Genomic DNA, 18,289 nt, shown 5'->3' with positions numbered 1-18,289 from the left:
AGACCTCCTTACCTATAAGGCTCTCCAATCCCTCCCACCTTCTAGAATCCTAACTCTCCTATCCTCGTTTCTGGAAAATCCTGCCCTATCCTTCAATACCTGCCCACCCCTAAACCCGGCTACCCTACTGCCTATACCAGATTCCCCCAACACCCCTTTGCACAGCTGCATAGAAAGCCTTCAGAATTTCATACCTTACCGCTCTTCCATCACTGAGGGGCCCCTGTCTCACGCTGATCTCACATGGTTCACGGATGGGTCCTCATTCAAGGAAGGAAACACTCATTACGCAGGTTATGCCATAGTCTCCCTTGATTCAGTTATAGAAGCCCAAACTTTACCCAAGGGTACCACCATCCAGCAGGCTGAACTTATCGCCGCCACGCGAGCCTGCATTCTAGCTGAAGGAAAAAACTCTTAACTTATACACGGACTCCAAATATCTTTCATATACTTCTCTCTCATGCCGCCATATGGAAAGAACGCAGTCTGCTTAACACCAAGGGTAACACAATCACCAACTCAGCTTTAATCTCCACATTAATTGAGGCATCCCATTTACCTTGTAAATTCAGAGTCATTCATTGCAGAGCCCACCAGAGGGACGATTCCCCAATCACTCGCGGGAACTGTAAGGCTGACCTCACCGCACACACTGCGGCAACGCACCCACAGACACAAAACCAACTTCCCATTCTTCCTTACGGTTCCCAAGGTTCACAGACACCCTGGCGGCCTCAACCACCTAATGATGATAAGTCCTCTCTCTTTCGCTTGCTCCATGACCTGTTTCACTCTAGCCCCCAAGCTTTATCCCAGTTTTTACAAGCCTTCTTCTCCGTCACCCCATCTGACAAAGCCCTCTTACAAAAAATCTCCTCCTCGTGCACAATCTGCCAGCGTACCAATCCTAACACCCCTCTCAAACCTGGGCCATACCCCTCCCACCAGGCCAGAGGTCTCACACCCGCGGCCGACTGGCAAGTTGATTTTACACACATGCCTTCCGTCCGGCGCCTCAAATACCTCTTGGTGTTTGTTGATACCTTTTCAGGATGGGTAGAGGCATTCCCATCATCCAATAAAAAGGCCTCCACCCTAGCCCAGACTCTCCTTTCCCAAATCATCCCACGATTTGGGATGCCCACTTCCATTCAATCTGACAATGGACCTGAATTTACCGCCCAGGTAATACAGAAACTCTCCCAGTCACTCTCTCTCCCCTGGCACTTACATTGCCCTTACCGACCTCAGGCATCCGGAAAGGTAGAGAGAACCAACAGAACCTTAAAGGACATACTAACTAAATTGTCTCTGGAATTACACCTTGATTGGGTCCGTCTTCTACCTCTCACTCTACTCAAGACCAGAGCTCTCCCAAAAATGCCCTCCAATCTTTCCCCTTTTGAAGTCATGTATGGTAGGCCCCTCCTACCCCCGGGGATCACAGCAACTGAAGGACCCATACCACCCACCATGGCCTTACCCTTGCTCTCCCACCTTCGCACCAAATTATGGAAGTACCAGGACTGGCTACTTCCAGATCCATCACTTTCCAAAAATAACCTTTCACTCAGCCCAGGCCAATTAGTATTCTACACTTCCCCGGAACCCAAAACCCCCCTAACCCCTAAGTGGGAAGGCCCATGTCCTGTCATCCTTGGCCTTCTCCTGTTCTTTTCATTTCACCCAGGGAGCTTTCAGGCCCCTCTGCTAGCTCCCCAGGGTCACCCATTTACACCTGGCAACAGATCATTTCTGAAACACTCATCTTTCTCTCTCTCTCCCGGAAATTGTTTTATAACCACACCGTCGCCCCACCAGGCACTTTCTTCTGGTGCAATGGAACCCTCTCTACCTCCATCCTGCCTAATCTTACTGCCCCATGCCTTCTTGTCACCATCGTCCCTCAACTCACTCTGTACACCAGTTCAGAACTGTTCCATCTTCTTCATCCCCCCTCAAGGCAAAAAAGGGCCGCCTTCCTCCGGATCATGGTCGGTATTTCCCTAACAACATCAGCGGTCGGAGCCGGCCTGTCGGGAGGAGCCTTAGGACACAGTTTATGGGCGGTCGAAGACATTAATGCTAAACTTTAAGGGGCTCTGACCTCCACTGCCGAATCTCTTTCCTCTCTACAGAGACAAATTACCTCTTTAGCTCAGGTCACCCTCCAAAACCGCAGAGCACTAGACCTCCTCACTGCAGAAAAAGGAGGTACTTGCATCTTCCTTGGGAAAGAATGCTGTTATTATATCAATGAATCCGGTCTAGTAGAAACAAACATCATCAAACTCACCGACTTAGCTTCCAGCCTACGAACCACATCCAGTTCTAACCCCTTTTCTTCTTTTATCTTAAACCCTATCCTAACTTGGATTTGGCCCATTTTGGGACCTCTAATCATTATCCTCATAACCTGCCTTTTCTTGCCCTGCATCATTAGGTTTCTTCAAACCCAAGTGGGAAAAATCTCTAATCAGGCCTTTAACCAGCTTTTGCTTAGAAACTACCAGCTCCTAGATACCGATGAACCCCCCGCCTCATCTCGTGATGCTGAAGAGACACCACCTTACAGAGGGAACGCATCCTACACGCCCTCGCCACCGAAGCCTGGCTGCTCCCTCCAGTCTCCAACTACAAACAATGGAACCGGTGCATATTCGACTTGTGGCTTCAAGGAACGTTTATGGACTTTTCCCCTTTTGAAATTACTTATTTCTCCACCCTCCTTTGGGGTTTCATAATGGGTATTTATGTACCTTCCTCCCTTTGCCCCCCCCCCCACAACGCCCCAGTTCAGCAGGAAGTAGCTCGATGACTTCAACGTCCCCTTTCCTAAAACAAGAAAAAGGGAGGAATGTAAGAACCCAAATGCCCCAAGGGATCACACCCTGATCACATAAGTCCTTCTCGGCCACACCCCATCATGGCACTGGTTGCCCTTCTCTTCTGTACTCTCCTTCCTGCTGGCGAATCGCACACCAATCAGCTCACTCCAAGCCCCATGCGGTATGCTAAGTAGATTGTATTTTAAGCCAATCAGCTTTCCCTAAAAGCCCTATATATATGTGTGTGTGTGCCGCCTAATAAACGAGCTCTCTCTGGTGGATCATCAACTGGTGTCGACTCGTCCTTTCAGGGGGTTGGTGGAAGGACAGTACAGGGATCTGAATCCTTGACCCTAGTGCTACAACACTGTGCTCTAACCAGCTGATTCAACCAGCCAGTGCTCAATGCTGTTTTTGAGTCACCATTCCTGCATTTGGGGTAGGATCACTTTCCATGGTTAGTTATCTGAGGGTAAAACTCAGAGTCAGGCACATGAGAGGCACTATGCCAGTCAGATCCCCTCTGGCTGTTTAAATCCTGAACCAATACTCAAAGGGACAGACACAGCTGGAGCTGAATCATTAGGTGGCAGCATCCTTGACAGAAGGTCCATGAATTTCTGTAGTTGAGATCCCCAAACCACACTGAAACCTGTTTACCCATTGTCTTCAGCTTCTGAGGGCTACCAAGAACCTCCTTATAAACACCATTTTCTTATTTAAACTATACTGAGTTTATATCTGTTGTTTGAAGTGAAAGAACCCTGACAATGTTGTCATGCTACTACTAACAACAATAGTGCCTAATAATAATGTATATATGTGTCAGGTACTGTTCTAAAATTTCTACATGTGTCATCTCATTTATTCCTATTTCTTTTAACCCATTTCAGAGCTGAAATCACTGAGGTCCAGGCAGATTAAGAAATGTGCCTCTACTCACAGCTACTAGCTGTAGAGCCAGGATTTGAACTCAGGCTGGTAGATCCTGTAGTTTATTCCTAAACTATAAAACCTCCAATCAAGCTGCTTTATGACCTGTTTTTTTTTTCATTAATATGTTAAGAATGTCTCTTTGTATTGGAAAATATATCTTTTTTTAAATAGCCATATTAAATTTTATAATATCAATTTTCATAATTCAACTAATTATCTCCCACATTAGAATATTTAGGTTGTTTCTAGTTTCTTTAAATCATAAATAAGGCTATAATAACTGTCCTAAATAGTTTAATTCGAGGACACACCTCAATTTATACATAGGTTAAATATCTGGCATGGATTTGCCAAGTCAAAGGATATGTACTTTTTTTTTCATCTTCATTCTTGGTTATGTATTGGCAAATAAGGGCATTTGTTTCTAAGCTTGTTAAGAAATATAAAAGGGAATGAAGCTGGCAGGTTTTTGTGAAACACTGTTTCTGCCTTCAAGCATTCATGTGTGTTTACATGCTCAAAATGGAGACAATATGCCCAGCTAAGAAAGAAAGAAGATTCTGTTTTTAAATGTTAATTGATGTAGGATAATAGGATTTCCCAATCAATATCAAATACAGCTCAAGCCCAGGGCTTAAGGATTTCTTGAGCTCAGCTTTTTATTGCATCATATTTCTTGAAGCTGTTGTAAATCACATTCACTTCATTCACTTATAGACAGATTTTTTTAAAAAGGTAAATTACAAGCAAAGGCGGTTCTGTAACTTTTAGAATCTTTCCTTTGCACTGGCTACTTCAAAAGTCAGAGCTTAAGCATGGCCAGTTAGCTCGGTTGGTTAGAGCACAGCCTTGTATCATGAAGGTCAAGGGTTTGGATCCCAGTACCACCCAGCTGCCAAAAAATAGAAAGAGAAAGAACTCGTACTGGATTAAATGATGCAAAAAGCAGTCAATTAAAAAAAAAAATCAGAGCTTACATTACTTTAGACACCAGTTAAATCAACACAATGATGTAATTATTAGTGTGTTTGTTTCTTCTGTGAGATAGATGTTATTTCCTTTTTCAGAAGGTGACTCCATTGCAGTGGCTTCCTGGGAAGATCACACTATCTATGTTTTTGCTCTCTTAGTATTGAAATACTCTCCAGCCGAGTACAAAATAAACTTCAGAGTCTACCTAACACCAAGTTAACCTTGGAGACTGATGCTGCACCATTTGATATCAGCAGGAAGCTTGGGAGCAAGATGACGGCAAAAGAAGCCACCCACTTATAAATGGTTGGATGGAAAGAGCAAGTACCTTAGTGAGAATGTTCTGCCCAGTGCTATGTCCTTGTAACACTGGACAGTAAACCGGACTTACTGACATTCTTTAGGAGACTGGATAACTGAAGGCAGAGAAGTAAGAACAGTATTCCAAAATTCTTTGTGAACTAGAATTTTAATATCTAGGAAAAACTAATTCTCCATTAACCTTTATCTACTCAAACAAAATACAATTACAAAAAAATTTTTTTGTCCTGAAAGTAGTATTAGGACACAGAACATAATAACACAGTCCTGTTGCATAACTCTGCAACAGAGCCTATCTGGCCATCTTGCAGGGATAGATAAGAAAGTTGAAAGGGAAATCAAATAAACATCCACCAAACACAAGGAGGAGCAGCAACATTGCAGGGTTTGTCTCTTACATGAAACCTCCCCAGGAAACTCATGCAACTAGAGACTCTCTTTGTGGTTGGCCTCATAGATAGAGGTAAATACCATTCAGTAAATTAGGACTCGCAGTCAACAAAGAACTTGTTTGTTTCCTCAAAGATTTAGGAACTCACCTAGGGCATGGCTACAACTCCGACAGGATTCCGTTAGACTGACAATTATTTGCTGCAGGTCAGCTCTGGGAGGAGTGGGAGAGGGGTTGGGGTTTTTCCAGCCATTACATTTACAGGACTCCTCAGCCTAAAAAAGAAATCAAGAAACATAAAATTATGTAACAGGCATCCATGGACTGATTGCTTTACATGAGCATACATTCTAGTTGTACAACAGCTATCCCTACCTCCATTCTGATTTTGTGAATTGCTGTACATACAAGAGAAACAAAAATAGAGAAAAGGTAAAGGGAGTGTTTGATTTGGGCATTGTGTTTTGTTTTCTTTTGTTTTCTACTGGCTGGCATCCACCGCTGCAGCTCAAACAGCTGACCCACACACTTTGCTACCATTGCTCCCAGTGCACGTCCATGAAGGGGTCCAGGAAGACAGTCCACCTCAATAGCTTCCCAAAGTGACAAGCCAGACTCCTGAGTTCCCACAAACACAGCTAGAGCCTAGGGACCAGAAGGGAAACCCATGGAACTGAAAAAGGTAGCAATCTTAGTGAGATGAGATGCATGCACCCAGCTGAAGCCACACTTGCAGGCTCCTCTGCGTCTTTGGTGGCCTCCCAGCTTTAGAAATGGAGAGGACCTCATCATGTAGTCTGGGGTTTCCACCTGTATGTATTTCCCAGGTTTCCTGTACTTGAACACTGTATTTTAGCAACACTTGATAGAAATCTTAACTTTGTCCACATACTATTCATACGTCCCTACCTTCACAGAAAAAAGTGAACGTGATTTGGACATTTCGAAGTAACTTGGGCTATGAAGTGGAGGGCAGGCATGGAAAGATTATCAAGGACAGTACCAAGCTACGGAGGTGTGTGTGTCAGGGGGTCCTAAGGTATGAAGGTAAGCGTGTTCACACTGAATGATCCCTGCCACCTACAACTCTTCTGCCCCTTCCCTGCTACCCTTTACCACTCCATCACCCTCACCACTCATTTACTGCTTCAAATCTGCTATGGGTGAAAAACCAGAAAATAAAGTGTTAGTATAACATTCTAGTTGAGAGTCTTCTGTGTATACCATCCAACATGGTAGCCACTAGACACATGTGGCTATTGAGCACTTGAAATGTGGCTAGTCCAAATTGAAATGTACTGTAGATGTAAAATACATACCAGATTTAGAAGACTAGTACAAAAAAACCCCCAAAACTCATTAATTTTTATGTACTGGCCAGCCATAAAAAAAAAAAAAGAAAAAAACATTAAATAATTTTTATATTTATTACATGTTAAAATAGTATTATTTTAGATATATGGGTTAAATAAAAGGTATTATTAAAATTAATTTCACTTTTTTTTCTTTTTTTACTTTTTACTGTTTTGTCACGATGCGGATGGAGAAGACAGGGCCAGGAGAAGGACCTCACATCAGCAACCCCCATACGTACATCTCCCAGTAAGTAGCCCTAGTGTCCCTGTTCTGGCTAGGCATCAGGCAGGGCCCAACTCTTGCCCCCACTGCTCTGTAACCAGGCTGAGTGAGCTTGGCCTTGAACTTCTCTGCAATGAGCCATCCACCTCTGCAGAGACTGCAAAGGTCTCAGAGGCAATGATCTTGAGGGGAGCTTTCATGAAAAGCTGTACTCAAGAAAGTAAAGGGTAGGAGAATATGCCACCCCAAAATATGCTACTTCAGCATAAGGCTTATTAATAAGCAGGTATAAGAAAAACTCTCTGTCCTCCCCCCCATTTCCCTAAAAGCAGGACATAAATTTGTAAAGGTGTCCCCTCTCCCCTCTCTACCAAGAAGGACACAGGTTAATAACTAGAGAAAACTCTAGAACCTGATCAGCACAGAGATGGCACCAAAGGAATCTACATAACAAACCTTACGAATCTAGCCCTTATCTCCCATTAGTTTCCCCATACATTTGCCTTCCCACAATATGCTGCCTCAGCAGCTCAAAGTCCTTTTCCTTTGTCTTGTCACTTCTCTCAAAATTCACTGTTCTTTGCTGAGATGTTATATGTCCAAGTTCTAACCACCCCTTTCAGTCACTAATCACTGAGTGTTCCCATGTTAATGCACGATATACATGTTAATAAATTTCTTTTTATTTTTCTCTTACTAATCTGTCATTTGTTCTTCTAATTTACAGGGCCCCAGCCAATGAACCTAAGATGGTAGAGTGAAAACAGTGTCCCTCTTCTACAAAAGCATCCCTAAGATCTTCCCAGAGATGGAGAAAACCACCCCCATGTGGACCAATCACTCCTCACAGCAGAATAGTTACTTCCAGGGACTCTCGAAGCCTCCAGCTTTCCTGAGCAGTTGGTCTGATCCAGCTGCCCTTTCCAAAAGGGACTTTGGTTGGGGAAAAAAATGATGACAAAACAGCTCCAACAAAGCAATTAAGCATGGCAGTCCAAACCTAAAAGGAAAACACGGTAATAGCCAAAAATCTTTGAGTTTGGAGAAGTGCATTTCAGGCCAAAGAGCTACTATGCATATTGATTCATTCGTTCAACAATATTTATTGAGGGCCTACTATGTGCCGGTACTTTTGCTAGCTATGTAAGGAAACAAAGATGCTGCTCTCGTGGAATTTACATTAGAATGGTGGGGGATGGGGCAAACAGGCAACAACAACAAGTGAATTACATAATATATTAGAAAGTGGTAAAGACTTGAAGGAAGGAGGGATAGCTGGCAGAAGAGGAAACAGCCAGTACAAAGGTAAGAGAGGGCCTGGCTCGCTCAACGAAGAGCAAAGGCCGGCATGGCTAGAGCACAGTGAGTAAAGAGTTGTATGGTTGGCCAGACAGCTCAAGTGGGTTAGAGCACAGCCTTGTGACCCCAAGGTTGTGGGTTCACATCCCCATAATGGCCAGCCACCAAAAAAAAAAAAGGGAAGGAGTTGTAGAAGCTGAGAAAAGTTGGGGTGGGGGGAACCCTATAGCTTCACTACTTAATCTATTCTCTCCTGCTCAAACAGGATCCTCAAGGGCTTGAAATAGGGGTGGGGACAGAAAAGGACAATGTGAAGCAGGATGTCTCCAAACTCAATTCTTTCTCTCTTTCACGTTTTCCTTTAGTCATTACTACAAGCATCTCCATTCTCTTCTTTAATAGTAGTCATGAGGCTAAAAAGAAAATCTATCCATTTTCCTTTCTGATACTAATTTACATGAACCAATCATCCTATTTCCTTTTTCTTTCAACTCCTATTTCAGGATCAGCTACGTATTCTGTTACACAGCAAAGCACAGTAATTTTTAATGCAGCCCGAACTTATAAATCCCTTTGACATGTGGATGGAAAGGAACACCAATACCTTAACCAAGGCCCACCCAACATGGGATTCTCCATGAATTATCATAAAGACGCCAAGTTGTCTAGCCAAGGGTTTCATTTCATTAAGACCCAAGATTTACTTTAGGGTTAGGGGTCAAGTGGGTAACGACCAAGTTCAAAACTTTGAGGAATCATGTAATTTGGGGAGTCTACCTCATTCACTTAGGTAACCACTTTAACTTTAGACAAAATGATGGATTTTGCCTCTGGGCACATTAGCAACCACAGCTTAAGTCTCCTTCCGGAGCAGGTTGTTTACAGGCAGGGAGTAAAGGTGGTAGAAACTCTGTAGGGACCAAAATAAAATTAACTCCAACCAGTACTTGTAACTCCAGTTACAGTGGAGGGGGAGAGAATGGAAACCACATCTTTATCAAAGACCACATTTAAGTATTCAAGGATCCAAAACTTTTCTCCCTGTTGCATTGCTTATAAACATCCCCCACTCCACGCCCCTCCCTCATTGAGATTCCTGCTATCAAGTAACAAGCTTTCAGTTCTTGGAGAAGACAGTTCAGATTTTTAGAGATGTAGTTCTTAACTTCATTATTGCAACAGACTTAGTGCAATTGGCCCAGAAAGAAAAGTTTATGCCCCTTCTTGTCTTAACATGACAGTATAATGGCCATGTTCACTGGGGGCTCATAATTGGGTGAGTCACAGATCTCATGGCAGGGAGATTTTTTATAATAAAGTCTGAAATTCTCCCTATTCAATTAAATGTGACATGCCAAATATTAACCACACTTATTTAAGCCATTTGTGATTGTATGCTTAATGAATTCTACCACACAATAAACATCCATGCTTAAGACTGTAACTGAATAAAGGTCTTTTCTTTTAGAACTGGCTAATTTTGCTTCCTCCGCTCAGTCTTGGGATCCCAGTAGTTTTTACAAAGTAGATTTTTATTTCTTTTCTTCAGAATGACTGAAGCTTTTTCCAAATAAATAGAAAATTCCCTGAAAACTAAGGAGGAAGAAGGGAGGGAGAAAACGTGGGCTGAAACACTGAGAAGTACAAAAGTTTTGTCAGCCCCACAGCATTCCAACTGTGCTGACCAATACATGGCCGGCAGCCATGAGTGGATATCGAGTACTTGCAAAGTGGCAATCCAAATTGAGTTGCGTTATGAGTGTAAAGTATACACTGGGTTTCAAAGATTTAGTACAAAAAAAAATAATGTTAAAATATCTCATTAAGAATCAGGACTGACCAGTTAGTGCAGTCGGTTAGAGCATGGCCTTGTAACACCAAGGTCAAGTGTCTGGATACCCGTACAGGCCAGCTGCCAAAAAAAAAGTATTTCATGTTGGGCTGGCTGGTTAGTTCACTTGAGAGAGCATAGTGATGGTAATACCAAGGTCAAGAGTTTGGATCCCAGTACTGGCCAGCTGCCAAAAAAAAAAAAAGAATTTTTTAAAAATTTTTTTAAAGATGACCGGTAAGGGGATCTTAACCCTGGCTTGGAGTTGTCAGCACCACGCTCAGCCAGTGAGCGAACCGGCCATCCCTATTATAGGGATCTGAACCCGTGGTCTTGGTGTTATCAGCACCGCACTCTCCCATGTGAGCCACGTGCCAGCCCCTAAAAAAAAAGAATTTTTTTATGTTGATTACAAATTACAATCATGATATTTTGGAATATTAGGTTAAATAAAACATTAAAATGAATAAAATTTAATTTTGGGTTTTTCTCATTTTTTTTTTAAATGTGGTGTAGTGGGTTGAAGAGTGTTCCCCAAAAGTTCATGTCCATCTGGAACCTCAGAATGGGACCTTACTTGGAAATAGTCTTTGCAAATATGATTAAAGATCTTGAGATGAAAATATCCTGGATTTAGACTGAGTCCTAAAATCAATGAATGTTGTTTTTCTATGACAAATGAGGAGATTTGGACACAAAGACAGACAAACAGGGAAGAAGGCAAGTAAAGATAGAGGGAGAGATTGGAGTGATGCACCTACAAGCCAAAGAATGCCAAGGACTGCTAAGGGCCACCAGATGCTAGAAAGGAAAGGCAAGGAAGGATTCTTCCACCAGATCTCTTTTGGCCTCCAAAACTGTAAATAAAGGGACGTTATTTGTCTTTTTAAACACCTATCTTGTGGTAATTTGTTATGGCAGCCCTAGGAAACTAATACATGGGGCTACCTGAAAATGTTAAGCTATATATGTGGCTCACATTGTATTTCTATTGGACATTGCTGTGATAGAGTTTAAAGGGAATCCAACCACCCTAAACCCCAAGTCTTTACTATGGACCTTAACAGTTTAGGCAGAGAATGTATCTCAATATCCACAAGTGGATTTAAGTGGTTAAAGTTATACCCCAAAGAGATCTGGGAGTCCCTTGAGTTTTGCTCATTTGTTTCAGAATTTTTTTTTGGTAGGATATGAAAAGTACTTCCTGCCCATGTGCATGCACCATGGGACACCTAGCAACCTAAGTGCACAAAATTTTTAATACATGTGGGACTTATCTTCCAATTTCCTAAAGAGGACATACTAAGTCCTTTAAAAAATATTCAATGCTGTTATGGGTAAATGTGTCCCCCAAAGTTGATGATTGGAACTTAATCCCCACTGTGTCAGTGTTAAGAGAGTGGGAAGTCATATTACGGCAACTGAAAGGTGGGGCCTTTAGGAGGTGATTAGACTGTGAGAACCATGGCCTTGTGAATCAATTAATCCCTTGATGGTTTAATAATGGTCGTGGGTGTAACTCTGATGGCTTTAAAAGGAGAGCAAGTGAAGAGTTAGTTCTCACTCTTCTGCCATCCCCACCATATGACACCTTGAGTTGCTGTGAAGAGTCACCACCCTACAACAAGACCCTCACCAGATGGGTTCCCTGGACTTTGTACTTCCCAGCCTCCAAAACTGTAAGAAGTAAATTCTATTTCATTATAAATCACCCAGTTTCAGGCATTCTGTCATAAGCAATAAAAATGGACTAATACAAATGCCATTATCCTTGGATGTCAGCAAAGCTTTTTCTGCCACGTGTTCTGAGCTGCTGCTCCCATGCCCTCCACCTTGTCCTTCATCTCCCCCTTCCAACTATTAAGGCCTGACCACTATTCTTTGAGATAAGAGGTCTCCCTTCAAAGCACCTTTCCCATGCCTCTCCTTAATCAAGTATGACAGCTGCTGTATAAGGTAATTCTCAAGGGGGTTGGCCTTGCAGCTTTAACAAAGTACCAGCTGAAGGACAACCTTTTAAAGAGTGTACTGCCAAGCCAATTACTGTAGCAGCTAGCAAGCTGGGCGCAAGGAGGGGAAGGCTGCCCAGATGACTTCATCTCCCCCAAGAGCAAGTCTCTGCAGACATGGCAGAACCAAGAAGGAAGAAAAGGCCACTGCACTACTTTCGACAGGCCTGGGATAAAAATATTTTTGTCCCAATAGGATCCAGAATTAGAGGGCAAGAGAAGACAATAGACTTTGTCATAGTATGCAGAAGCCAGGATGAAGGATGAAAAGGAAGCTAAACTGGATAAGCAAGTGATTACAGATAGACAAAGGGAGGGGGTACTTGCAACTCACTGAGTGTTAATGAGTAAGATGGGTGTGAGGATATTTGGAAAAGACAGCCAAGCAGTCTAGCAGGATTCTGTCATGCTTAAAATATTGAAAAGTCATATTTTCTGGAACACTTAAATGAGTGACATAAAAGAGAACACACCTGGGGTCCTAGGCAGAAGCCAAGGGCAGCATCCCACACCTGGAATCAGGCAAGAGAGCACAACAAAAACACCACTTCCACGAGAGTGGCCCAACCACAGCCACTACCACAGCCACAGCTGCTGTAAAAGTGGCAGACACCACAGGAGTAGCCACAGCTACCATGCAGGCAGCCCGCCAGACACTTAACTACATTGACACAAGGACAGTCACCATCAGAGATTGGGAAAAAAAGAGGACATCTCTCTCCTCAAAGCTCATTCCAGAGTAATAAAGGAAGCAACTGTTCAACCAGATGACTAGACATCAAAATAGAGATACTAGAAATATGAAAACCCAAGAAAATATGACACCACCAAAAGAATACAGTAATTCTCAAATGCCAGACCCTTCAGCAGGAAACCCTTGAAGTGACTGAAAAGGAATTCTCAGCAACAATCTTATGGAAACTCACTGAGATACAAGAAGACTCAGTTAGACAATATAATGAAATGAGAAAAAAATCCAGGATATGAAAGAGGAAATTTACAAAAAGATTAATACCTTAAAAAAGAATGTAGCAGAATTCCTGGAACTGTAAGATTCACACAATGAAATAACAAACACAACCGACAGCTCAAGCAGCAGGCTAGAATAAGCAGAAGAAAGAATTTCTGATCTTGAAGATAATCTTTCTGAAATAATGCAGGCAGACAAAAAAAAGGAAAAAAGAATTTAAGAAAATGAAGAAAATCTAAGAGAGGTAGCAGACAACCTTAAGTGCACAAATATTCAAATCATGGGTGTTCCAGAAGAAGAGAAAGGAAAAGGCATGGAAAATCTATTCAACAAAGTAATAATGGAAAACTTCCCAGGTATAGGGAGAGACACAGACCTTCAGATCCAGGAGGCTCAAAGATCCCCAAACAGATCAACCCAAAAAGATCCTCTCCAAGATACATTATAGTCAAACTGGCAAAGCTCAAAAACAAAGAGAGAATCTTAAATGATAGTCACTACCACAAATACATAAGAAAGAACAAAAACCCCTGGTAGAACAAAAATCCAAATGAGAAAGAGAAAGAAACTAAATCTTACCATCACAAAAAGCCATAATGACAATGTAATAATGCCCCTGATTTATTTCTGATTTTGGTAATTTTGGCCTTCTCTTTTTTTTTTCTTGGTCAGTCTAAAGGTTTGCAAATTTGGTTGATCCTTTTAAAAAATCAACTTTTGGTTTTGTCAATTTTCTCTACTGTTTTTAAATTCACTATTCCATATATTTCTGTTGTAATCTTTATTTCCTAGTTATATTTGCTTTGTTTAGTTTGCTTTTCTTTTTCTATTTTCTTAAAGTAAAAGTTTATATACCTGATTTGCAATTTTTCTTATTTTTATTATAGGTATTTACAAGTATAAATTTTCCTCTAAACACTGCATGAGCCTTGCATCCTAAAAATTTTGATATGTAGTGCTTTGATTGTTATGTCAAAGTACTCTTTCCCTGTGATATTTCTTTTTACCCATTGTAAAAGGGACGTGCCAGGGTCTTTTAAACAACCAGCTCTCACGGGAACTAATAGAGGGAGATCTCACTCAGGCCCCCAGACCCCAGGGAGAGCATTAATCCACTCATGAGGGATCCACCCCGATGACTCAAACAGCTCCCAACACTGCCACACTGGGGATCAGATTACCATATGAGTTTTGGCAGGGACAACACATCCAAATTCTATCAGGCAGACAATGACAAATTGTCAAGGATGCAGAAAATGGGAATCCTCATACATTGCTAGTGAGGATGTAAAATGATGCAGCCACTTTTTTTTTTTTTTTTAAAGATGACCGGTAAGGGGATCTTAACCCTTGACTTGGTGTTGTCAGCACCACGCTCACCCAATGAGCAAACCAGCCATCCCTATATGGGATCCGAACCCGTGGCCTTGGTGTTAGCAGCACCGCACTCTCCAGAGTGAGCCACAGGCCGGCCCCGATGCAGCCACTTTGGAAAACATTTGGCAGTTTCTTAAAACATTAAACATAGACCAATGGAATAGAATAGAGAGCCCCAAAATAAATTCTCACATATATAGTCAAATGATTTTGACAAGGATGCCAAGACCATTCAATAGGAAAAAGACAGTCTTTTAAACAAATGGTGCTGGAAAAACTGGATATCTATATGCAAAAGAATGAAGTTAGAACCTTACCTAATACCATATACAAAAATTAACTCAAAAATTACCTCAACATAAGACTTGAAACCATAAATCTCTTGGGAGAAAACATAGGGGGAAAGCTTCATGACACTGGATTTGGCAATGATATCTCAGATATAACACCAAAAGCACAAGCAGCAAAAGAAAAATAGATAAATTAAAATGAATCAAAATTTAGAACTTCTGTGTATCAAAGACACAATCAAATGAGAGAAAAGGCAACTCACAGAATGGGAAAAAGTATTTGCAAATCATATACATGATAAAAGGTTAATACCCAGAATATTATAAAAAAATAAATAAAACTCCTACAACTCAACAAAAAAACAAACAACTCAATTACAAATGGGCAAAGATCAAGAGTCCAGATCTCCTTACCAGCCAGCTACCAAAAAAAAAAAAAAAAAAAAAACCAATGGGCAAAAGACTTGAACACATTTATCCAAAGAAGATATACAAATGGCCAATGAAGACACAAAAAGATGCCCAACATTATTAATCATCATGGGAATGCAAATCAAAACTACAATGAGATACCACCTCATTGTATGGTTAATGGTTAAACCCCCATTGGCATGGTTAATGTAAAAAAAAAACAGAAAATAAGTGTTGATGAGGATATGAAGAAATTGGAAACTTTGTGTGTTGCTGTGGAAATGTAACCTAACCCAGCTGCCGTAGAAAACAGTATGACGGCTCCTCAAAAAATTAAAAATGGAATTACCATATAATTCCAGCAATTCCACTTCTGGGTGTATAACTAAAGGAACTGAAAGCAGGAAGTCAGAGATATTTGTATGTCCATGTTCTAGCAGCATTATTTAGCACAATAGCCAAAAGGTAGAAGCAACCCAAATATCCATTGACGAATGAATAAATGAATTGTAGTGTACACATACAATGGAATATTATTTGACTTTAAAAAGGAAAGGGAACTCTGATACATGCCACAGCATGAATATAACTTGAGGATGTTATGCTAAGTGAAATAAACCTGTCAAAAAAGGACAAATGCTATTATGACTCCCCTTATAAAGTTGCCTAGAATAGTCAAATTAAAAAAAATAGAAAGTAGAATGGTGGCTGTCAGGAGATTGAGGGAGTGGGGAATACGCAGTTATTTTTCAATGAGTACAGAGTCTCAGTTTTGCAAGATGAAGAGAGAGTTCTGTGGATAGATGGTGGGGATGTTTGCACAGCAATGTGAATTTTTTTTTTTTTTTTTTTTGTGACCGGTAAGGGGATCGCAACCCTTGGCTTGATGTCGCCTGCACCGCGCTCAGCCATTGAGCGCACCGGCCATCCCTATATAGGATCTGAACCCGCCGTGTGGCAGTGCCACTGTGCTCCCAGCGCTGCACTCTACCGAGTGAGCCACGGGGTCGGCCCTGAATTTTGTTTTTTAGTTTAGTCTTTTTCTTTTTTTTTTTTTTTGGTGGCAGGCCGGTACAGAGATTTGAACCCTTGACCTTGGAGTCACCAAGCAAGGTGAATTTCTTAATGTCACTGAACTATACACTTAAAAATGGTTAAGATGATAAATTTTATGTTATTTGTATTTTACGACAATTTTTTAAAGTAACAATAATTTTTTTAAAATATAAACATAAACTTACCACATGACCCAGCAGATCTACTCCTAGGTATCTACCCAAGAGAAATGAAAGCATATATCCACACAAAGACTTGCACACAGATATCTTAGCAACATTATTCATATTAGCCAAAAAGTGGAAAGAGGTTTTTTTCCATTATCATCAACTGGTTAATAATGCATAAACAAAATGTTGTATGTCCATATAATGGGATATTATTTGGCAATGAAAAAGAATGAAGCACTGATACATGCTATAACATGGATGAACCTCAAACACATTATACTCAGTGTAAGAAGCTGGTAATAAAACCACATACTGTATAATTCCATTTACATGAATACCCAGAGAAGGCAAATTTATAGAGACAGAAAGTAGATCAGTGTGTGTCTTGGGCTGGGGGTGGGAACAGGGTTGACTGCAAATGGGCACAAGGATCTTTTTGAGGTTATGGAAACTTTCTAAAAGTAGATTGTAGTGATGACTGTACAACTTGATCAATTTCCTAAAAATCATTGAATTGTATACTTAAAACTGGAGAACTTTATGATACCTACATTATGCGTTAATAAAGTTGTTTTTAAAAGAAGGCAAGAATTAATACCACATCAGTGGTTCAGATCCCCATACTGGCCAACAGACAAACAAAATAAAAATTCAATTAAAAAGGCAAGAATTGCTAGTAGCTAATTATCACCTCAAAGAAGAGTCTTCTATGGAGTTTCCCCAAAGTGCATCCCAGAATTGGGGTTTAATTTCTCCTCACAAATTAAGGAAGCTTAATAAGCTACATTAAAAAAAAAAAAAAAAAATAGAACCAGCACATGGAGATCTTCTCTGTGCAAAACCCAGTCCTTTTCTGATCTGAAAAAGCAAAAGAAGCTACAGTCTATAAGTCACAATCTGTCCTGGTGAAAGAGAAATAGCAACTGACAAGAATAAGTGAGTCATTAAGTAGGTTGCCCTGTTTTTAAAATTAGTGGAGAGTATGAAACAATTAAAACTTGCTAATAATAAAGACTGACGTTGCTGGTGTTCATTTTGGATTCCCTACTAAATGCCTTTGACTTGCTGACATCCAACTCTCTGGTCATTTCACAAATTCATTCAAGCCAAATTGGAATCTTTTTTTTTTTTTTTTTTTTCTTCAAAAGATGACCAGTAAAGGGATCTTAACCCTTGACTTGGTGTTGTCAGAACCACACTCTCCCAAGTGAGCTGACTGGCCATCCCTATATATCAGAACCACACTCTCCCAAGTGAGCCACGGGCTGGTCCAAGCCAAATTGGAATCTAAAGTGAATTTCTGGATGCTGAATTTCCCTCCTTGAATGACAGTATAAAATGTAAGATGTGGCCTCAGGAGGGTGGGGGAGCAAAGACAGAGAGCTTCTGGAAATGGTTAAAGGGGAACGAAGAGTGAGACTGGGGATAGGGAAGAATTGTGTGAGGGTTTAAACTTTCATTTGCTACCATTGTGAACTGCTTGAAGTTTCCTCTTCACTGTGTACATGTAGAAAGGTACTTTAAAAAGTTTATGGAAAGATTCCCATTATCTTTTAATTCTATTTTTCCATAAACTTTTTGAAGTACCCTCATATTACTTGGAAAAAGATCTTTTAATCCTATTTTAAAACAACATCTGGAGTTCACTGTCCGCAGGTGTGATCTCAGCAGAAGTTTTCCCTTTGGAAGTCAAACTTTAATTTGCTCAGGAATCACCCGAAGTTCTTACCAAAATGCAGATTCCGATTCAGTAGGTCTGGGGTGGGGCCTGAGATTCTGCATTTCTAAAAAGTTCCCTGGTGAGGATCACTCTTTGAGGATTTGAAGAGATAAAGATGGTTTGATGG

General features: G+C 41.0%; 1 protein-coding gene across 3 annotated transcripts in view; it reads right to left on the bottom strand.

Annotated features, from left to right (window-relative positions):
- KAT2B (lysine acetyltransferase 2B) overlaps positions 1-18,289 on the bottom strand; it is a 212,099-nt gene that overhangs the window by 171,453 nt on the left and 22,357 nt on the right. For all 3 annotated transcript variants that reach the window (XM_063114028.1, XM_063114027.1, XM_063114029.1), the window contains exon 2: positions 5,600-5,726. In XM_063114028.1, coding sequence (XP_062970098.1) covers positions 5,600-5,726 — 127 coding nt within the window. The remainder of the gene's footprint in view (positions 1-5,599; positions 5,727-18,289) is intronic.

The sequence above is a fragment of the Cynocephalus volans genome, chromosome 11 (genome assembly GCF_027409185.1).
Source record: "Cynocephalus volans isolate mCynVol1 chromosome 11, mCynVol1.pri, whole genome shotgun sequence".
Taxonomy (NCBI): Eukaryota; Metazoa; Chordata; class Mammalia; order Dermoptera; family Cynocephalidae; genus Cynocephalus; species Cynocephalus volans.
Note: the sequence above shows the minus strand (reverse complement) of the source record. Positions and strands in the feature narration are given on the sequence as shown.